This window comes from Polyodon spathula, chromosome 4 (genome assembly GCF_017654505.1).
Source record: "Polyodon spathula isolate WHYD16114869_AA chromosome 4, ASM1765450v1, whole genome shotgun sequence".
Taxonomy (NCBI): Eukaryota; Metazoa; Chordata; class Actinopteri; order Acipenseriformes; family Polyodontidae; genus Polyodon; species Polyodon spathula.
The window spans coordinates 18,037,098-18,061,505 of NC_054537.1; the positions used below are offsets into that span (position 1 = coordinate 18,037,098).

The 24,408-nt window shown below is 38.5% G+C and overlaps 1 protein-coding gene across 1 annotated transcript in view; it reads left to right on the forward strand.

Moving 5' to 3' along the window:
• Window positions 1-24,408, forward strand: part of LOC121314251 (contactin-associated protein-like 2) — a 489,620-nt gene that overhangs the window by 252,902 nt on the left and 212,310 nt on the right. The window contains exons 4-6 of the mRNA XM_041247300.1: window positions 14,789-14,936; window positions 21,889-22,092; window positions 22,977-23,161. Of these exons, the coding sequence (XP_041103234.1) occupies window positions 14,789-14,936; window positions 21,889-22,092; window positions 22,977-23,161 (537 nt within the window). The remainder of the gene's footprint in view (window positions 1-14,788; window positions 14,937-21,888; window positions 22,093-22,976; window positions 23,162-24,408) is intronic.

The window sequence follows — 24,408 nt, forward strand, 5'->3', positions numbered from 1 at the left end:
GACAGGAGAGATAAAAAGTAAAAATAAATTATAATTGCTATTTCATGCTGGAAGGACCAGCATGATACTTGTTTGTTTTTGACTCACCTTGTTTGTTTGTCTGTTTGTCCACTGTTTGTTTAGTGTTAGTCTGTTTTGTTTGTTTCTTTATTTTGGCCTAAAGTGCTGTGTGCTGTTTTTTTTTTATTTAAATCTTTAATTTATTTAGCGCAACCAAGCACTCGGCTTCACTCGTAAATTCACTCTGTCAATGTCCATTACTTCTTGAACCTGACATCACCACCCACACGCACCACTTGAGCCGCCCTTGACATATGGTGTCAGGGGTTGGATTTGAACCCACGCCTCCAGTTGGAGTCAGGTCAGGAGCAATAGTGCAGGATTTCTTTTTTAATGTTTAGTATTGAGTATAGTTGAGAAACAAAAATGGCAATGGCAGAAGACGTCATCAGGCTGTGAGATTGGATAATGGATGATGTTGGGCTGGAGGTCCAGTCCATGCCCATAACCATCTGGGTCCTGTGGCTGATGGACAGGGAGTGATAGGAGGCCTATGAGTGGGAACACACCCCAAACACCTTGGAGGAATGTGTGGTTTTGGTTCTCTGCTAACTGCAGGCAGTGATAAACAAAACATCAGCCCAGGTAGCAGGGTCTCCAGTGCAAGGGGGAGAAGCCCCACTGTCTCCAGTGCCCAGAATGGGGAGAACAAGTGTCCAGTGCCTAGAAGGGGGGAGCAACAGCGTCCAGTGCCCGGAAGGGGGAGCACAAGTGTCCAACACCCGGAAGGGGGAACACGAGTGTCCAGCTCCCGGAAGTAGGGAGCAGAAGCATCCAACACCCAGAAGCAGAGAGCAGTAGGAGCTGCCTCTGCCTTCACCAGCAGAGGGAGAGAGCAGGAGGAGATACCTCTGCCTCCACCACCAGGAGGAGACAAGCAGGAGCTGTCTCTGCCTCCACCACCAAGAGGAATGGAGTAGGAGCTGACTCTGCCTCCACTGCCAAAGGGAGAGCACCATGAGAGACAGACTTACTGCTCCCGCCTCCACCGCCATGGGAGGACTATCTGCCACTATCACTTCCACCACCCAGAGATACCTGCCTTGGTGGTAGTTTACTGTTGACCTCCTGGGATTTGATGAGGTTGGAGGCAGTCTTGCCATTAGCAGCCTTTCCGCTGCTCAAGTGTGCCACCTCACTGTCAGCACCAGTCGAGAAAGCTTTTTTTTTTTATGCAGTGTGTTTATGTGATGGAGCGCAGCCTTGCAGATATTGGTAGCATGTTGTTGTAGCTTTTAAATGCATTTGAATTAAACAAAGCAAGCTTCATAAACACAATGCTTACTGTCTGTTTGTTTAAAATAGCTGAAGCAATATTCAAACCAAACTGCTTATTGGCTGTTGGTTATATCAAGAAAGAGTGCAAAGTACTATGACAGAGATATTAAGAAAACAGAACCAGGGACAGAGGGACTTCTAGAGTTAAGAAAGATACCATCAGTTACAGGTTACTGTACCTTTACTGTTTGTTTTATTTTTTTTTTTTTTTTTAAAAAAAGCTTTGCGTGGAGATGGCTTATAGCAAACCGCATAGCAACACTGTATTTGTAGACTAATTACTCTTGCTTACTTTTAAATTAAAACCTTTCCCCATGTTTAAAGCAGTTTGCATGTTATTTTTGTTCACTAACCTGTTTATGGATGTGTAAATGCTTTTTCTATAGATGTTCGCAAATCTGACTTTTTCACATATCCACCTACATATACACCAGGCTGCGCGCAAATGCAAATCCAGTCTGTCTGTGCCCATTGCTTCCTGAACCTGACATCACCACCCACACGCACCACTCAAGCTATCCATGACAGGAAGGTACCAAAATTAGGTTAATAAAATAAGAAGGGTGATTACACTGCCTGTTTGCATGTCACTACATAGGCAGGATGTTAAATCAATGGTACAAAATTAAGATTTGTAGTGCCTTCTAATTTTGTTTCTTTAAATCTAATGAAATCAACCCTTATAAAATCTTCCCATAGAAAATGCATCGCAAAGTGTAATAAAGCATAGTGAAATAATGTGAAATAATGTTAAAGCATAGGCAAGAATCCCAGAAAGTATGACCAACCAAGGTAAACTATGGTAAACATATAGTATATTCAATTCCAGTAATGCCCTCATGCAGTTAATATACTTTTTCAAAGTCTCTTGTTTGGTGTGTGGACCATTTTATATAATTAAACAAAACAACGAACAGTCTGCACTCAAAATGTCTTTATTTTTATTTAATTTAAAACAAACACAAAAATATTTCAGTACTACCGTCCATCCTCAGTGTGTATCGAGTGTTTAACCCCACCTACATTACATAGGTGATTTAAATCACTACATAATTACCAATTAAAAAAAAAAAACTCAATATAAACAAAACATTATACAATTTATAATTAGAACAATCACTGACGCTGTGTTTAATTAATGCAACGTCAAGGCAAACCATTTCTTTCCCACTTGACGATTGGAAAAGCATAGGAAAACAGTAAAATTTCCATGCAAATTTACTGTAGTATTTTTTATTTTTTTTATAAGGGGAAACATGTTAATAGTAACTTGAGGGCACTAATTAAAAAGGCTGAAGTTCTGCATTCCCAGAACAGGCAGTGCATGACTACACAAATGTATTTCCAATTATACACCCCTTTGTCAATGCTGATGTGTTATTCTTGAAGGACATGGACATATGATTTAAAATGTCTGTTTTTCCACATTCTGAAGTCCTTTCTGTTTTGAAACCACTCACTTAATCATTCAGCATATCATTGTTCCCATCTTGCAATGGGAGGTTAATGGCATTTAAATGATTAAAGATCTCAAACAGGTGAGCCCGCTATGCTGCAAAGATGGTCTGCAAACAGTTCAACAAGTTCTAGAGCATGACCTAGAGGAAATGCTTGCACAGTGGCCCAATAGGGATCCCCTTAAATAACATAGTATGAGCCCATGGTGAAAAAATATATGCAACATTTTTGCTAATGCCTTCTTCAGGCCTATTTTGTGGTAATGTGTTTTGTGCATCATGAAAGTTGAAATGGGAGTGGTGTTATGGTTTTACTTCAGACTGCATGATTGGAGTGTTTGAAGTTATGCATTATGATTAAAACAACAGATATGCTCACAGAAATGACAAGCATTAACTGTCCTTTTTATATTTTTACTATGAAATGGAAACAAACAAGACAGTGTGTATTTTTATTAGTCGATATTGTTTAACAGTATTTTATAAGAAAAAATGTTCTATCTCTGGACTATGCCTTTACAAAATTTGGGGTACAGGCCCAACCACTAGCCAAGTACCATTTCACATTTCAGATTTTATTTTTTACACAGGAAGCATTCAAATGCCCATATTTAAAAATCCCACCACAAACAATTATACTGATGAAATAATTACCCAAAACATTTGCTGTAACTGATAAATATCAGTGGTTTTTTGGCTAAAAAAGAATTTCCCATGCCAAATCTACCCTAAAAACCTTTCTTCTTTGGTGAACATAAGAAAATATTGGCAGGTATTCCAGACTTTAAATGGTTAAAAAAAAATCTGTTCCATTTCTGTAAAGCCATTAAAAATCTGTGATGATTATCAAAAGCGTCTTATCGTATTCGCTAGGAATACAATGGGAAGACAGTCTGCATTAATATTGAATTCATCATTTTCAAAAATCCTGAATTTGCATTCATTGAGAAGATTCAGGAGTTTCTTCCTTGTACTGTAGTCTTTGGGGATTAAATTAAAAATCTTGGATACTGGACACAATTAAATATGGGGAATGGATTATAATTAGAAAACTCAAATTCTGTTCCCAGGGGAAGTTTTAAATGAAGTGCACTACTAGTGGTAAAACACTATGAATTGAAACTGCTGGGTTTTGTTCTTGAATAATTTATGATAAGAAAAGGCTGTCATCCATCATGTCAGTTTTTCAAAGTAAGTGCACCTGTGGCTGGTTTAACTACAAACTATATAATATTATATTTGTTATGGTCAAAGGTGTTGTATTTGTAGCTAGTAACTGTAATTTTTTGGGGGGACTAAATCATAAGATTTTTAGAAAACAAACAAAAAGAAACTTAATAAAATATTAAGTATTGTCAATATCTATTGTTCTGTAAGCATTGTGTGAGAGAGTTCAAACATTTCTGCTGCTTGAGTGGATCTTGTGATTCCGCAAGCACTACTGTGTTGGTTGTGCTATCATAAGAAGCTTTTTTCCTTCAGCTGTAGAAGGACTTGTGGTCCGAAATGCCCTGCTATAATAGATTTTGTTTTCAATTGTTCACATTTCTATGTGCCTAGATTATCTTATTTTGTTCCTTTTGGTACAAGAAAGAAGACAAGCGTTCAATTGTCAACAGAACTGGCATAAGGCACAGGTGTCGTTGTCGATCAAATCAACAATAGAAAGGTCACTCTTAAAATCAGGACTTAAAGGATGTGTTGTAGTAAGAATACATCTGTGAAGAAAGGGGAACAAGACTAAAAGTCTAAAATATGCACAAGAACACAAAAATGGGACTATGGAACAATGGTCAAAGGTGCTTTGGATTGTTGGTGGATGGACAACGACACCTGTGCCTTCTACCAATTCTGTTGTCAATTCAATGCTTGTCTTCTTTCTATTCCTTAAGGATATTATCTTCAAGTATTGCTCATCCTTGTTAGACAGCTTTTTGGGTCTTCCAGTCCTGGGTTTGTCAATTACAGATGATATTTCTCTGTATTTGTTGATTATGCTTCGGATACCACACCTTGAAAATCAAGTGATGTGAGCTATTTCACTCAATGTTTTTCCTTCTTTATGCAAGTCAAGGTGGTTATAATAGAAAACACTAGTGGAGGCTTTGAGCAAATTGTTGTTGGTCATTGTGCATCAGAGTAGAAAAATGCAACATGTTGCACAGCAGTGTGTGTGTGTGTGTGTGTGTGTATGTATGTATGTGTGTGTATATATATATATATATATGATAGATACAGAGCTCTGGAAAAAATTGAGACCACTGCAAAATTATCAGTTTCTCTGGTTTTCCTATTTATAGGTATGTGTTTGGGTAAAATGAACATTTTTGTTTCATTCTATAAACTACTGACAACATTTCTCCCAAATTCCAAATAAAAAATATTGTCATTTAGAGCATTTATTTGCAGAAAATGACAACTGGTCAAAATAACAAAAAAGATGCAGTGTTGTCAGACCTCGAATAATGCAAAGAAAATAAGTTCAGATTCATTTTTAAACACAATACTAATGTTTTAACTTAGGAAGAGTTCAGAAATCAATATTTGGTGGAATAACCCTGATTTTCAAGCACAGCTTTCATGCGTCTTGGCATGCTCTCCACCAGTCTTTCACATTGATGTTGGGTGACTTTATGCCACTCCTGGCGCAAAAATTCAAGCAGCTCGGCTTTGTTTGATGGCTTGTGACCATCTGTCTTCCTCTTGATCACATTCCAGAGGTTTTCAATGGGGTTCAGGTCTGGAGATTGGGCTGGCCATGACAGGGTCTTGATCTGGTGGTCCTCCATCCACACCTTGATTGACCTGGCTGTGTGGCATGGAGCATTGTCCTGCTGGAAAAACCAATCCTCAGAGTTGGGGAACATTGTCAGAGCAGAAGGAAGCAAGTTTTCTTCCAGGACAACCTTGTACTTGGCTTGATTCATGCGTCCTTCACAAAGACAAATCTGCCCGATTCCAGCCTTGCTGAAGCACCCCCAGATCATCACCGATCCTCCACCACATTTCACAGTGGGTGCGAGACACTGTGGCTTGTAGGCCTCTCCAGGTCTCCATCTAACCATTAGACGACCAGGTGTTGGGCAAAGCTGAAAATTGGACTCATCTGGGGGTGCTTCAGCAAGGCTGGAATCGGGCAGATTTGTCTTTGTGAAGGGCGCATGAATCAAGCCAAGTACAAGGTTGTCCTGGAAGAAAACTTGCTTCCTTCTGCTCTGACAATGTTCCTCAACTCTGAGGATTGGTTTTTCCAGCAGGACAATGCTCCATGCCACACAGCCAGGTCAATCAAGGTGTGGATGGAGGACCACCAGATCAAGACCCTGTCATGGCCAGCCCAATCTCCAGACCTAAACCCCATTGAAAACCTCTGGAATGTGATCAAGAGGAAGATGGATGGTCACAAGCCATCAAAGCCGAGCTGCTTGAATTTTTGCGCCAGGAGTGGCATAAAGTCACCCAACATCAATGTGAAAGACTGGTGGAGAGCATGCCAAGATGCATGAAAGCTGTGATTGAAAATCAGGGTTATTCCACCAAATATTGATTTCTGAACTCTTCCTAAGTTAAAACATTAGTATTGTGTTTAAAAATTAATCTGAACTTATTTTCTTTGCATTATTCGAGGTCTGACAACACTGCATCTTTTTGTTATTTTGACCAGTTGTCATTTTCTGCAAATAAATACTCTAAATGACAATATTTTTATTTTGAATTTGGGAGAAATGTTATCAGTAGTTTATAGAATAAAACAAAAATGTTCATTTTACCCAAACACATACTATAAATAGTAAAACCAGAGAAACTGAATTTTGCAGTGGTCTCAATTTTTTTCAGAGCTGTGTGTGTGTGTGTGTGTGTGTGTGTGTGTGTGTGTATATGTATATATATATATATATATATATATATATATATATATATATATATATATATATATATATATATATATATATATATATAGCATCAAAAGAAATGGATCACTTATATTTGAGAATCAAAAGAAACTTTGCGTTTAAATTTCAATAAGATTCACTAGATGTGATCGAGAAATTACAAACTGTGTTTTATAGCAAGTGCAGTTTCTTTTTATTGTGCTGTTTAACAATTGGCATGACATTGATATGAAGATGCTGCAAAATGAACTGTCCATCTTGGGCAGGTGTTGTGACTCTTGGTCTCCTAGTTCATGACCTGTCATTGACAGTGTGTGTCTGGTTATACCGTCTGGCCAGGTTTGAAATTGCTGGCTATGAGAACCCAAGACGGCGAGTCATAGTCTGCTGCCCTAGTCCAGCCTCCAACATGCCGATTGCATGAAGGCGCTGCTCTCTTGACAGATGGGGCATATTGTTTATTTTTCTGTGATTTTCTTTATAGCTTTTATTCAAGCTTGCAATTCAACAGCTGAAATCACTCCATATCCAGTGTCCAATTAACTATCTCACTAACTAGGTGATTAAGTGCATATGCTTCAGTCATAATCACTCAAGCATGTCATGGTCAAGGATGAATGATCGAGTGATTAAAAAGAAACCAAAAGGATTTTGTCAATGTCCAACATTTATATACCTTTTTTTTTTTCAGAAATTCAGTAATTTCTATTATCAGGAGTCTAAGCCAAATGCATTATGCCAGTTTTTATTGAAGTTATAGTAACATTGAACAGTATTGTACATTTAGAAGTATTGTGCATTTTATTTATACAGTTGGAAGAGAACTTTAAAAAAGTATACATTACAAATTAACTGCACTTGAAATCTACCTGTCCCGTTCTGATCAAGGGCATTTTTAAACCAAAAATGCATCCATAACATCAGGTATTGAGCAAATCAGAAATGCTGACAACTTTCATCCACAGTTTGCTGTTAATTGGCCTGTATTATTGTATCCCGTTTTTTAGACTGGTTGAGAAAGTGTTTGCGGTAATGTTGAAATCTGCAGCAACATCTTTCTTTTTCTCTATGGTGGTGCATTACTGCTTTCAACGCCTCCGCTGTTGTCTGCAAAGATACGATAAGTAAGCACTATGGCTGAAAGTGCATCATAAGATCTGTAGTCCCAAAGCAGCACTAAAATACACTACAAAGGCACTAATATGGATGAAAATTTCCCAATATCCTTTTACACTCAGCTATTCAAACTAGAGCGATTTGTTTTATTCAAAATCTTCTGGGAGGGCTCCAAAATAATGTGTATAAACAGGAAATTCGTGTTAAGTGAATTCATACTAAGTGAAGTCATTTACAATGAACGATTGCTAAATTTACACAGGGCCATATTGAAAATGTGTAGTATCAGGAAATTCATCTAATCTGACTCATTTTAATAAGAATTGACTGTGTGTGTGAATATAGATAGATAGATGCTGGTTGCTTGTGATATCATAAATTGTCTATATATAAATATCTTCCATGTGGTACCTTACAGTAGGTGCAAGTAGAACAGTATTGATCATACAGTTGTTTGTTACTGTGTAATCAGTTTCACAAGAGTAGAGCTTCATTGACAATTACTGTGTAACTGTGGTCTGCATCTCAAAGAATGTTTAAGTAATTTTAACTTACAGAGCTCAGGACAAGTAAGTAAAAAGTAAAGGAATTAGTGATCAGAAGCTACTCCAGTATCAGGTGTCTGAGCAGCACTCGTTAAGCCAGATTCTGAGGGTATATAAAGTACATATGGTGACAGTTTCTGGGGTTAACTTCTCAGGCTAAACCAAGAACTGTGGCCAGAGAAGTATCTGTTATGGCTTGTTCTCAGTATTGTGCTAAAAACGGTAGCAGCTTTAGCTTACTCTACCTAATATTTAGATACAGTTTTAGATAAATTAAACTGCTTGTGTCCCCAGTTGAAAATATACACTTAAAAGAGGTTATTATATAAAATATCTGTTGCATTGTAAACAGTCCTTGAGACTGACTGATGTTGAAACAAGGTCATACTTCTTTGAATGAATTTCTTAAGGCACAAAAGCTGGCTTGCTGTTTTTCAACTGCGGTGTAAGACACCACAGCACTCCATAATCAAACTATTCAATTATAACACTGTGTAACAATTTTTTTTTTTTGGTTCCTGGGTAGTAAATGTTATTTCCTAATTGCTTATGCCTCAAAAGTATAGAAAATGGCTGTTATTCCCCACAAACTTTGCTTTTGTGACCAGGACAGTGATATTTAGAAATTTACCTATTTTCCAGAACATATCTGCATTTTTCTGAGATGGCATCAAGAGGCTGCAATGGTAGCATTTGTGATGGGTCTCCAAGGCGGTTTTACCAAGTTTCCCTGCTATCTTTGCCTTTGGGACAGCAGGGACACCAAAGCGCACTACCACAGGCGGGACTGGCCACAGCGGACCGAGTTCTCTGTGGGGAGAAACAACGTCAAGTGGGAGCCACTGGTGGACCCCTGGAAGGTGCTGATGCCACCACTACACATCAAATTGGGCCTTATGAAACAATTTGTCAGAGCTCTAGATAAGGAGTCGGCAGCCTTCAAGTACCTTCAAGACTTCTTCCCTAAGCTGTTTGAGGCAAAGGTCAAAGCCGGTGTTTTCGTTGGACCACAGATAAAGAAGGTCCTGGAGTGCAATGAATTCCCCAAGAAGCTCACTAGTAAGGAGAAAGCGGCTTGGAACAGCTTTGTCGCAGTGGTTCGGGGCTTCCTGGGCAATCACAAGGCCGAAAACTATGTGGAGCTGGTTGAGACTCTGGTGAAGAACTACGGCACAATGGGCTGTAGGATGTCCCTCAAAGTCTATATCCTTGATGCTCATCTTGATAAATTCAAGGAGAACATGGGAGCGTACTCGGAGGAGCAAGGCGAGTGCTTCCACTAGGATATACTGGACTTTGAACGCTGCTACCAAGGACAGTATAATGAGAATATGATGGGAGACTACATTTGGGGGCTGATTCGTGAAAGTGATTTACAGTATAATCATAAATCCCGAAAAACTACTCACTTCTAAATCTTTTGTAGTCATTTTTGTATTACTTTAGTATAAATGCATGTTAATTTGGATTCATATGTTTTTTTCTGACTTTGTGAATGAAAAGATCGTTTTCTCATTGGAAATAGGTAAATTTCAAAATATCACTGTCCTGGTCACAAAATCAAAGTTTGTGGGGAATAATGGCCATTTTCTATACTTTTGAGGCATAAGCAATTAGGAAATAATACTTACTACCCAGGAACAAAAATTGTGTTACATAGTGTAATTAGTTTGACATTGACGGTCATAAAGCTTCTGTTTGCTTTACAAGTGGTGGTTAGCAATGTTGTATAAACATGAGGAAGAATAAGTATGCATCTCCTGGTAGCTGGGGTATTGTCAGCAAAATGTGTCAAAGTGATTGAGATTGGGGATGGCAATGTGTCATGTTTCATTTGCATACATTTCTTCCCTAAGTATTTAATGTGTTAACGACTAACATAGACAGGAAGGTTTGTGATAAAACAGTGGAAAAAAAAACTCACATTGGCATTGGCCATATCAGGAAGTTGATGTTTAGTTTTGAACTATGAAGCAAAATTAGTTGTACATAAAATGAGCATGGCAGCTATTGTAGGTAGCTATTTATCCTTGTAAAAATAACAGTGACATAGAATGTGAGTGAATCTCAATGTGTAGGTTTTTTTTTTTCTTTTTCAACTTCCCTGTGAGAAATATTCTAGAAATTTCTAGAAAATTAATTAAAAATAAAAACTGAAACAGCTTGTTTGGATAAGTGTCCACCCCCCTTGTAATAGCAATCCTAAATTAGCTCAGGTGTAACCAATCACCTTCAAAATCACACACCAAGATAAGTGGCCTCTACCTGTGTTAAATTGAAGTGATTCACTTGATTTCAGGATAAATTCAGCAGTTCCTGTAGGTTCCCTCTGCTGGGGCATTTCAAAGCAAAGACTCAACCATGAGCAACAAGGCTCTTTCAAAATAACTCCGGGACAAAGTTGTTGAAAGGCACAGATCAGGGATGGGTATAAAAAAACATCAAAGGCCTTGAATATCCCTTGAAGCATGGTCAAGACGATTATTAAGAAGTGGAAGGTGTATGGCACCACCAAGACACTGCCTAGATCAAGCTGTCCCTCCAAACTGAATGACCAAGCAAGGAGACAGCTATCAAGAAGCCAATGGAAACTTTACAAGAGCTGCAGGCTTTTCTGGCCAAGACTGGTCAAAGTGTGCATGTGACAACAATATCCCAAGCACTCCACAAATATGGCCTGTATGGTAGGATGGTAAGAAGGAAGCCATTGCTCAAGAAAGCCCATCTTGAATCTCATTTGATGTATGCACAAAAATACTGAGGAGATTCTGTAGCTATGTGGAAAAAATGTTGTGGTCTGACAAAACTAAAATTAAATTTTGGCCTAAATGCAAAGCGTTATGTTTGGTGCAAACCCAACACCCAAAGAACACCATCCCTACTGTGAAGCATGGTGGTGGCAGCATTATGTTATGGGGATGTTTCTCACTGGCAGGGACTGGAGCACTTGTCAGGATAGAAAGAAAAATGAATGGAGCAGGTACAGAGAAGTCTTTGAGGAAAACCTGCTGCCCTCTGCAAGAAAGCTGAAACTGGGATGGAAGTTCACCTTTCAGCATGACAATGACCCAAAGCAAACAGCCAAAGCTGCACTGGAGTGGCTAAGGAACACAAAGGTAAATGTCCTTGAGTGGCCCAGTCAGAGCCCCAACCTAAATCCAATCGAAAATTTGTGGCATGACTTGAAGATTCCTGTCCATCAACACTCCCCAAGGAACTTAACAGAGCTTGAACAGTTTTGTAAAGAAGAATGGTGAAATATTGTCAGATCTAGGTGTGCAAAGTTGGTAGACCTATCCCAGCAGACTCACAGCTGTAATTGCTGCCAAAGGTGCTTCCACCAAGTATTAACTTGTGGGGGGTGGAGACTTATCCAATTATGATCTTTCAGTTCTGTATTTTTAAGATTTATTTTTTTTTTTCTCAATAAAAACTTTTTTCCCTCTTAACAGTGTGGAGTATGGTGTGTAGATAAGTGGAAAAAAATCCTTGTTTGAATGCATGAAACTCTGAGGCACTGACACAACAAAATGTGAAAAAAGTTCAAGTGGGTGTAGACTTTCTATAGGCACTATATATATATATATATATATATATATATATATATATATATATATATATATATATATATATAAAGTGACAAATAAAGAGGTTGGTCTAAACTTGTGCACATATAAAGCAGGAGATACACGTACAAACCTGTTCACACACAACAAATTTCAGTGTAAGTCAGGGCAGCACCTGGTTTATTATTCCACAGTTCCAAAAGCAGGTTAGTAAACAGGCAAGGGTCAGGTGCAATAGTAGGTTATCCACACAAACAGGGTCAGGCCATAAATCTGGGAATCAGAACAGTCCAGGTCAAAACTCACAGGTATCAGTAACTGAGTCTCGCACAGGGTTTTCTCTGTCTCTAGTTCTCACAGCACAATGCTGTCTCCTGCTCCTGCTTTGAATGGTACTGTCCCTTTTTGTATCATACAAATGCCCCATCATTGTGGCATAATTTCCTTTCATGGGGCTGTCTGGGAAATGCAGTCTCCCCGGGTTGGCAATCTTCTTTCCAGTAACATGAGGTCATAGTTTGCCAACAAATTCACCCTCACGTACCTCCCAATAACCCTTTGCGGTCCATTTATTCAGCACCTGTTAGGCGCGTCAGATCTAATTTATTTTCAAACAAGCTGTTTTTTTTTTTTGGTTTATTTTTTTTTTCACATGTGCTGTTTAAAAGTAATTTTATTCCCAGTAAAACATGTTTAATATACATTGTATATCAAAAGGACACCCAGTTCTGCATCTCCAGCCAAGCCCCACCCCTTGTTCACTGTATTTATCACATATCTCTTCATAGTGGTGCATACTGATAAATCATCTCCTGATCACTCGATTTATCACCAAACTCCTCAATAATGCTATCAAAGTTATTATTATATTACTATGACATCTCAAAAGGCTTGGCAAATGTCTGTAATTCAGCATCCAGCACTCAGAAATACCTACTAGTCTACCTCTCCATTCAATCAGCAGTCTCATTTATTCCAGCTGTGTAGTTGTTCCAGTACTTGTGCTTTAGCATGCTAAGTTTTAAATATACCACAATGTCTAATGTGCTGAAGCTAAATCTAAATGCACTAGTGTTGGTACTTATGCACCTATTGTATATCCTAGGCAAGGAAGCAGCATAACTTATCTAATGCGCCTCCCTGTCAAATACTAGTGTTCAAAGAGTAAATAAAGACATGTCTGATGATAAGCATTGTTGCTGAATAAAGAATGGTGTCAAAGTTATATTTTTGCTCTACAAATAAAGATACCGCTCTACTGTTTTAATACTCCTGCAATTCATCGATCCATATGTGGTATTTGTGTGGTTGAACTTTGAATTAAAATTGAAAGCAGTTGTATTGGGTCAGGTCTGCATGAGCTTAGTAACTATGAGGATTACGCTGTAAGCGAGACTTTGGGAAATAGAGATTAATTTATTAAAGATGTTTTGTATGTTCCGAAGCTAGACTGCCTCATCAGTTTTTCTCCCAATGTAGTATAATGATTGTTTCAAAATACAACAGCATAAGCCAGGAATGGAATAAGCCTGGCGAAACTGTTGTTGGAATTAATGCCAGTAACACTTCTGACCAATAAATACAATAAGCTTCTCGAGTAATGCAGTACCTTCACATTTTTAAGAAATATTTGTAGTCCACAAATCAGAGGAATTTTCTTGAAACTGATTTGAAACTCCTCAATACAGTATACTTTGTTAATGATGATATGTCTTATGTATTTATTTATTTCAATTTTAGTATAGCCTATACCCCACAGTGATGGTGAGTCCCTGAAAATTGCTTGGGTCCGCATGGATTGTGGGTTGAGAAAGTTTCAGATCCCCTGTGTTAGTGTATAGTTTATTAATATATAATTATCTTCTCTAAGAATGAATAAAAGAGTGCCCCATAACAATTTTCGATTCAGTTCAATATCCATTTCATCAAACGTGTACACTTGTAAACCACCGTCTTTAATCTGTTTGAAGAATTATATCACAACAGTATCAGCTCAAATAAATAACACATGAGTTTATCTCTAAATCTATGTGCCTCATACTGGGATTATTCATGTCCATGTCATCTTGACATGAAAGATTCCCTGAGGCTTGCATCTTACCACAGGATTGAGCCCAGCTGGGTGGCATCCACTGAGTATATTGATCTTCCTCCTCCTCTGTCTGTGAATCCAGACCGGCAGGGAGTCAAGGAGGGCACCTCCATCTCAATCTTCTGATAGAGTAAAAAGCTGTTCAGAACACAGAGTGACAGAATTGTGACAATAAACTAATTTATTTGGCAATTTGAGGGATTTTCACTGAACAACCAGCTCATACCTTCAGCTTGTCACAGAGACCTTTTATGTTGCAGGCTTTTATTCAGACCATCCAGCTGCCAGCATGTTAGTTCTTTGTTTAATGAACCGAGGTACCCTTTAGAAAATATTTGTACTGAAATATCTGTATCACACTAATACAGTTTTTTTTTTTTTAAATATATATAATTAAAGGCTTAATGTATTATGTATTTATTATTCGTTTTTTAATTTATTTTTAGGCTTACACAAAAATGTAAAAAAACAAAGTCCTATTTTTTTTTTTTAATTTTAAAGTAAAAAATGATACGGTAGTTCATTTTTCACAATGCAAACACTGATATACAATGTACGGTTTCATATATGTACAGTTCTTTACATTATCTATTGGTGGATTCTATTTAACTGTATTTTATGAATACAAAATAAAAATTTGAAATGCTGTAAGATACTAACCAGTCAGTCCCAGCCTTTATCACAAATACATGTAGAGCAATGTATACCTCTGCATATGGAATCCAGACATAGGTTACTTGAGGATTATTACTAACCAGATTTTTTCCCTTCCCTCCTTTAGGCATTTACAGGCAACACAAACACTGAGAGTGTGGTCCGTCATGACCTGCAGCATGTATTTGTTGCTCGCTTCCTGCGAATTGTGCCTCTTGATTGGAATGGTGAAGGCCAGATTGGAATGAGAATTGAGCTCTTTGGCTGTCCATACTGTGAGTATTATATTAAGATGTCTTAATGTTGGGCCACGGTGTAGCTTTTCATAGGAAACCTTTTTTTCCAGATAAGCAACATTAATAATAATAAATGTTAAGATTTTTCACATTGCCTGAGATGCTGCACTTTAGTAATTGTAAAATAAGGTTGCAGAGTTGAAAAAAATACTTCATTGGCACTAAAATTAAAGCATGAAAAACTGATTTTTATTACATATAAGTTGTCATGCAAATATTCGACTCAGCTTTCGCCACGATAAAATTATATTGTAGTGTTGGGGACCAACCACGATAGCTTCTCTGTAATTTATGAGCCTTCAGCACTTCTTCTCCACCAGTTAATTTGGATTTCCTGTTAGCCCGGTGTTGATGGCTGAAGTGTAATGCTGGCTCCAGGGATCAGCCTATTTGCGGTGTGCCTGGTGCATCTGGTGATGCTTCTCCAAGTATCAACCAAAGTGTGGTCTCCATAGTGCCTCAGCATGGCAACTGCTTGGAATGGGCTGGGTGCGACATTTGGATGGGTTCATCAGGTGGGCACCTCCCATAGTCAGTGTTTCGTCGACTAGCCCACAGCACCTCAGGAAGGACTACCCTCCAACCCCCACCCAACCTGGCTCAGTTTACTTACCTTAGCCATCCATTCCTTTCTATTGATGTTAATTTCCTCCGTCACCTCTCTTTTGAGCTCCCCAATCGGCTTCTTAGTTCTAATAACCTTTCCTGTCAGTTTCTCTCTTGGTGGAGGAATGTTGTTCTCTGTGCAGATATTACTGATATTGGAGGCAAGCTGTTGCTCTTATTACACCATTCTTCTAGTGCTAAAGCATCACAGCACCTGATTGTGATGCCAAGGGAAGCAACCCTGACTCAAAGCCACCTTACATCCTGTAAGAATGTGTTTCAGGTAGCTGGTGATGAACAGAAAGGCCATGCAGGGTTCTCTCCTCTCCTACCCACAAGTTCAGGTTCTGCAGTGATGGAAGAACATCATATGTGGGCCTGGTAAGAAAGCTTGTTTACAGGTATTGGCAGCCAATTTTACTCTGTTCCACATTCTCCCTAATTTCATCTGTCCTCCCTACTTAGCCTGGGACACTGCCTTGACACACCTCATCCTCTCCTCCTACTTTTGCACTTCAGTGACTACCAACTTCTTTCTTTCAGCTGAAGCTGCTTTGTGCCACCTTGGAGGAGCTGAACTGAGACCAAGGCCTCTTTTTCTCTGTTCTACTTTCCTCACAATATCACTGATACGAGGGACAGCCTTTGAATCTTCCACCACATCCTTTGCGGCCCACTTTCTCCCATTTCTCACTATCTCCCTTACACACTCGTCACACAATTCTATCAGTGTCATTTCCAGCTGAACCTTAGGGCACTTGAATTCTTCAGTTAAAGCTGAGACTGGGAGCTGCCATTTCCCTTTACTGTAGAGTGCTACCCTACAATGACATTGTGGCACTCCCAGCCATTTCGTAATGTATGAACTAATGAAGGCTTCCAGTCTCTCTACTGTTGACATGGAAACCTCAAACACAGCGGCCACAACCTTGGAAGAAGACCAAACTGAGAGCACTGCTGTCGATCCTCTTCAGCTCTTGTACTGCCTGCTGTCACAGCTCTCTCACTCGGACTCTCCTTTAAATCCCCATCATACCGCCTGCCAGGATTCTTTACCTCGCCATCAATATAGACCACTGTATCCATTACTTGGCCTTTGCTGATGGAGATGCTTCTCAACTTGATGGGCTTGAACTGCATATGTGCCCATCTGATGTTGTCTGCTTTTTTGTCAAGTGACCGATTGATACAGGCTACTGTTGTAGTCATGGTGGTCATGTCGTCCATGTGGCCTCTAAGTGGTTGCAGCTGCATGCCACAATCCAGTCGTTCTCTTTTGTATCTTTATGACTAACACTCACAGCACATTTTTTTAGCAGAACTGATTGAAACCTGCCATCACATTCAGTAAATTAAATAACCTTAATTAAAACATTTTCTCAGAAATAAATACAAATATTTAGTATTTGTATTCTCCAAGTATCAAAGCTGTAACGGTGCTTTTACTGTTTTATACCACAATTATTATTATTATTATTATTATTATTATTATTATTATTGAAGATTGAACCAAAGCTCCAATGTTCTTCCTACAACATATGCACAAGTGCCCATTTTCCAAAAAGTAAAGAGCAGGAATAAAGTTTAGCTTATTAGAATTGTAATAGGAACATGTACTCCAATTTATGTAAACTCAGAGAAGTATAGTTTAAAAAATAACTATTTTCTGATTCAGTTTATGTAAAAGTATTGATTGATTCTGCATTTTATGAGTATAATGTTTCTAGTGTCTGTTTGCATTGCTGGATGTTTTTGTCTGATGCCTACACTTGTGATTTTTTTTAACTTAGCTTCTGCTGTTTTGAGAGCCTCTTGGCCAAAAAAAAAGGATTGATCGATTGACAAGTGAGGGAAGTCATTTGCATAAGATTGGAGTTAGTCGTGAGTGTGTTTTTCACTAATCCCAGTAAATTGATTGATAAATTGATCAAAGAGCAGTTTAGCTGATCAAACCTTCCTTTTTACAAATTTAACATTTAAATCGGACAGACATGCATATCTGGTTCTCAAGCAGCATGCTATTATTATTATTAGAAGCAGGTCTGTTTTCATGACTGACATGCATTAAAGTAAGTTAATCTTTTCAGTTTTAGTAAGGGTTTTTATGCACAAAACCTGAAATTGGGCATTCTGCTGGTAATTGTGTATACTAAATGAGTGAGTGACTAATTGGATTTTAATTTTGAGAACAGGCAGGCTTTTTAAAACTGTTCTAATTGTAATTATATAGCGGGATAAGCGCCCTTGTTAACGCATAATATAAGCACTTACAAAAAGTATCTGCAATTGCCTCCTGGGAAATATGGGTGAAAGTATTCGTAAAACTTTAAGGCTAGTATATTGGATTTAATCATATGAACCAATTTTGGTGGCTTCAAGTTCTATGAGCAGCATGAAATGTCTATTTTCATAATTTCACTAGACTAGAGCAGAGATGCTGATAAATAAAAGCTAGTTTCTTTATAAAACACTAATTAATTAAAAACAACGCTACATAAGCTTTGTCTGCAGCCTCTACTGTGAAATGCTACAGTTAACATCTGCAGTAAAGTAATACACACATCAGCGATGGTATTACAAGATTCCAAACAAGCCCTCACTTTTGCTTCTTAACTGCAGACACAGAGGTCCAGATTTATAAAAGGACTGTGCATGTTTTATAACCATAAAACGGGGACTGAGGGTTCTGAATTCTTGGATGGGATTTATAAAACACACTCAATGACATAAACACACAATTAACATGTGATTTGTGGGGACAATGTCTGTGCGCTTTAGCCCTTGATGCATATGTAATTCTGTATATGCCTATGTAATTCTGGGGTGTATCTGAACGAAACCGCTTAAATTGGGAGGGGATTTTGCAAATGATTTCTATTAAATATTTTGTCTCATTTATTAAATCTGCCAGTAAGTAAAGTATTTTAAGAACTCTGAAAAGCAAGTGTTAATTTGCTGCTGTGAAATAGTAAGGTACTGTATATACAAGGCAAGGTGTGTGGGAGACTTGTCTGCAGCAAGAAGGAAACATTGTTTGCAAGGACAAAGAGACATTTAATAACATTTTGCAAAGAGCTTATTTTTTAACCCTTCTGATCAAGTCAGTTTGTAAATTAAGGTTTATAATACCAGTACCGTATTGTTTTGCAAACTCCAATTTTCAATACATGTTTCATAGCTCACATGACAAAACAGAAAGTCTGCAAATAGCGAATATAGAATCCATCTAAAAAAGATTTGTAGAAGCACCTAAAAAGGTCTCCCCACAGTGGCAAAGCAATTTTCTAATGAAAGCCTTTACTTTTAGAGTGTAGGCAAAAGAACAATGGAGGGGATTAAGAAAAGAGGGAACAATATTCCGAGGCACATGAAAGAAAAAGTCTCATATACAATGCTAATAATTATATCAGGAACTTGTAAAGGTACATATAACTTCATTGGATTTTAGTGCAGGGTAAAAGTACACAAAACAGACCATATGTCATGGTGCAGAATTTTAAGGTCTGTGTCACATGTTATATTAAGAGAGGCAATAGTACGGCAAGACCATTCGTCAGATGCTCTGAAAATCAAGCAAGCCCAACACAATTCAGATTGGGCATTTGTAGTCAGAAAGTGAGACATGCGTCAATGATGGAAGGAAACTGAGAATATGTAATATAAAGTGATTTATAGGTAAAGAAATGTACATGATAAAAATTCAATCAGATACCTGCCAGTACACATCTCATCATTATTCTTCACAGTGCAGAATACCTTAACTACGATAGGCATAGACACACAGTTGAAGAGACAATCAATTTATTGTACCATAAAGAACCTGGGAATGCTGTTAGAATCTGCAAGGAAATCTGCCAAGAAATACAAGTCAAGGTAAAGGTCACACAATGGTGATACTCCACTTTTATTGAGCCCAGTGATTGCACAAAGCTAAAAGTTTGTATTGCGCCAGTGATTGCAATTTGTATTGTCAAGCATTTAAAAGAAAAAAATATCATTTATAATTTTTCCGTGTTTTGACATATGAATCACATATATGCTGCCACAAGACCATCATTTAGGATAAGCATTCTGTTTCCCACAGTGTAAACTTGGACACAAACATTTTTAAAGAACTGTGTTTACACCTTTAAATTTGTAACAAGAATCTAGTGAATTTTCCTTATAGTGCTCATGAAGATTGATCTCATCCTTGAAAAACTCAACACAAAAATAATACCTGTAACATTTGCAAATAATAATGGCAATACAATAGATAAATAAATGAAATTAAAACAGACCATTCTAAGGTAAAATACATTAGTGTTTCACAGGCAGCAGAAAACAGAGAGACAGGCTTTGTTCTTGGTTTCAATCTTTCTCTCTATTATTGGCGCTATCACCCGTCAGAGTCCACTGCTCTGTTTCCTTCACAGCATACAACTTTCTTCATTGGCAACCAACATCAGAACAACACAGACCAACGACAGACCCAAAACAGTGGTGCAGCATCTTCTTATAACCTTAGCTCCGCCCCTTTATGCAAATCCTGGTATGGAGCTAAGGCACATCCCATTAGTCCTCAGCCACACGCTAGGACCAATGAGCATATCCTTTCACAACATTAATGTACAAGTACTTATGACGTTACCACTTACATGAAATTAAAAATGAGCTACAATTCAGCAATTGATGCAAATAATCCAACATTTTAAGGACAATTATACAATGCCAGTGCTAGACAGTAGGTGTCAGACTTTGGATAATACTGTACATCATCCATGACTTGACCTCAATTATTCTCAGATGATCTGTGACAGATCCTGCGACATCATTGTTGCATGTGTGGTGCTCCACAAATTTAAAAAAAATAAATAAATAAAAAAACGTATGCATTTAGCTTCTTGGAAAGCATGGATCGAGAATTCATTAGCAGTTTGCTACGCATGTGAACTGGTAGAGCTATACTGGTGTTCTTTTCTGAAAGGAGACCAATATTGTAGATAGCAGACTGTTTGGTTCAAATTGCATATACTGCTAACAATTGATAGAGACGTTGTGTCTACAAGCTTCTTGCCCAAAATTGACTGCAAGCTAACAAGATAACAATGCTGTGGACTACAATTAGCACAGGCTCTAAAGACTTCAGAGAGATCGAAAGCGATAATGCCACTGGGATCAAAGGGTCTCAAGAAGATAACAAAAGGCAGATTTATCGACCTTTTGTCTCCAGGAGTGTGAAGAATGCACGGAGTTCAGAGGTTGTCACACTAGACAACACACATACACACACACACACACACACACACACACAATAAATTAACAGAATAATGTGTTGTACCTTAGCCATTGGTTAAGTGTCAGAGAAAGGGGAGGTGGACCATCTATACAGAAGGGTATTTAATGTCATGCAAACATTGTAATGATGAGTATTCTGTTTGTCCTGTACCTGGGACCAGACTCCCTGCATATTTCAATAAACCTAACAACTGATTGAAGAAAAGGATTCTGTGCATTTTCTTGAATCTACTTAATCACCATCATTTTTTTAAGTTACTTCATAGCTTATCTGCAATTTTTTTCATGCTTTCTCGCTGGACTTGGCAGCAGCAGCAGTGTTGCATTTAGTCGTGATAATGTTTTTATATTCCTCAAAACTTTCCATTATAAGCTAACCCATTGCTCAGTCCGGCTGAAAAAAAGTTGCTCTCTCTTTCAACATCATCTTTTGTGAAGATCATTGTTTCAGTGCTCTGCGATTCTCCCTTTGAGGTAGCAAGAGCACGCGCAATTACCCAGATTTCTTAAGTCGTAATCGAGTTAACGAGACATTTTTAGCCTGTATTTGCGTTGAGGAACGGAGATAGCCTTAGTTATCGGGTTAAACTAATCTGGTTAACCTCTGATTAGCCTGAATTAGTTAAACCAGCTACGAGGAACAGGACCCAGGGAAGACAAACAGGCAGACGGGTTACATTATATACAGGAATACACACACAAAAGGTAAACAAAGCAGCGTCAGAATTCAACAGGGAGGGAATAGCACACAGCAGGTAAACACAAATAGACAGCGGGAATGACAGAACACAAACACAATGCACAAGATTCAGCTTACATCATTAAAATACTGCCTTTGTTTTAACTTTACGTGACATTTGAAGGTTATTGAGAATGCATTGCCTGCTTCATGGGTTAAGTTACAATTTCCCAACCTTGCTGTGGTTTATCAGTAAATGTAACCAATATAATAAAGAGCAATCTCCTGTCCATGCGTCCTTCCCATCAACTTCGAAAACATGTATAACATTAGATAATCACTGAATGCTTGTCTTCGCTCTCTTTTTAGGGGCCGATGTTATTAACTTTGATGGCCATGGGGTGATATCATACCGATTCAGGTACAAGAAAATGAAAACCCTGAAGGACGTCATTGCCCTCAAGTTTAAAACCTCGGAGAGCGAAGGTGTTATTTTCCACGGCGAGGGACAGCAAGGAGACTATATTACCCTGGAGCTCAAGAAAGCAAAGCTGGTGCTGCAGTTAAACCTAGGTATTTATGAAGAACCGTCTCTATTAGGGTCTATTAACTTGTCCAACCAAAATAGTATGATAGCTCATGGGATGGCTCAGGGCAGTTTAATGCTATTGTACTAGTATCACAAGTAAACTTGTAGTTAAGCGTTCTATGAACCGTTTCCCATTTTAAAAGAAAACCTTCCATAAGCATATTTAAAATCATACAGTACATCTTTTACCATTGTGTCACTTGCATTATATATATATTTGCTGGTTGTTTGATGTTACTTGTTTGTTAATTATAGATTTAAAAAATGTAATGGTTTAAAAAAGAAATAAACAAAGGATTGCTTTAACAGTAACTAACAGGAGCACTTGCATACAGTAATCATTCACTACAGAAATATTATTTCAAATTGATTGTGTGTCTGGTGGTGTAATGGTAATAAAATAGTATTTAAATATATCCCTTGGATATAATCTTTTATCAGAAAATGTTAAACCCCCTGCCATGTAAATTAAAATTAATAGATGGTCTCTTGAAGTTTAATTATCTCCTGTGGGGAAAGCATTTCCCCAAGGACTGGGTTACTGTGGAGGAACCAGTCTGATTTGCATTATTACATACATCTAGAGGACTGCTTATCCAATTTCCATGAAACTTTGAAAGGGCATTCATTAGCTCAAGTTGCTGAAATGATTAGAATCTGTGGCTATTTGGAGGAACGTGTCTATATTTACTAATGGCACATTTTCATGTTTACATGCTGTGGTTGTACAGTATTGCATGGTGATCTGCTACTGCATGGTAATTCTGAGAACACACGTCAGCGATATGTATGTTAATGATATACTTGTTTAAATCTTATTAAACAATTAATTCTACAGATTTTCACTTTTCATTTCCCTGTCTCTTAGGGAGTAATCAATATGACTCGATATTTGGACACACATCTGTGACGACAGGAAGTCTCCTGGATGACCATCACTGGCACTCTGTCACTATTGAACGATACGGGCGGAACATCAATCTGACGTTAGACAGACATGTGCAGCATTTCCGCACTAATGGGGATTTCGACCACCTAGACTTGGACTATGAGGTAAAAAGAAAAATAAAAGTATCTAAACCATTCTCTGATTTTGACCCTAATAAAAAATGTGTCCTATTACTAAATCATAAAAAAATAAAACAATAGTCCAATCTCTTTGTAACAGGGAGAGATCTGTGCTGACTCTGCTGGCGTGTTCACGGGCTGCAGGAAGAGGGCAGCAGTCACCCAACAGCCGCCTGTGAGTCATGGCAATGACACGGGGAGGTGGGAAAGGGTGTGTGTGGACTTTCCCCCTCTCTGAATGGCTGGGAGGCGGGTCTTGGGTGATTGTTGGTCCTATAAAATAACGCTCTGTTGTTTCCTCAGGTCTGCCCACTTAGACGCACCAAGAGTGCGGAAGCTTTGATTCAGGACCGGGAATCAGCCGGGATTAAATAAACTCACAGCGAGAAAGAGAGAGAGCGGGGAACCCTTGGGCAGACCCCGGCGTATTGTAAAAGAGCAGGCTAGATAGCCGACAGAGTAGGACGGTGATCCGGGTCGTGCGGGTAGCGGCGACCGGGAGCTGCCGAGCAGCACCTTTTATTTGTAGTTTTATTACTGTTTTATTTTCCCTTGTTCTTTTCGCCTTCTGTTTTCATTATTATTTCTTTGAGCACCTGCGAGTGCATTTGCTGTTCGTGTACCAGCTGTGGTATTTCCGTGGTGCTGTCTATCATCGTTGATAGGCAGCCCACGGTCAACAGTGCCCTCTGCCGGAGAAAAATAAGAACCGGTCCAAAATAAAACTGGGCACCTGTGTGGTGTTTCCAAATACACCTGTCTGTCTCCTGGTCAGTGAATTACTCACACCCCTTCCACACTCTTTTTTATTAGAATGGTTCAGGTTTTTGTTTTCCCTTTGGGGTCATGTATATTAAATTAGCAGAATCTTGGTTTGACCACACCAGCTTCTCAACTTCCTTTGCCTTGTGGCTGTGGGAGTCATAGGGGCCAAACCCTTGAACTCTTTGTGACCCTCTCAGGATGTGCGTGGTGAATGCAGAAAGGGAATGTCCACACCAAGTTCAGCCAAAAAATGTGCTTTATTATTTTAAAATTATTAATTTAGCAAACAAAAAGCACAATAATTAATCCAGCACAGCGATGCCATCCTGGATCCCTCCATGCATGAAAAGCTATGCTCTCAATACCAGATTGTGGTGTGGTGCTGTGCTGGGCTGTGTAGTACTGTGCTATGCTGTGCAGTGGATAGTGTCCTGGGTCCTCTTGCTGGCTGTAGAACTGCAGCTCCC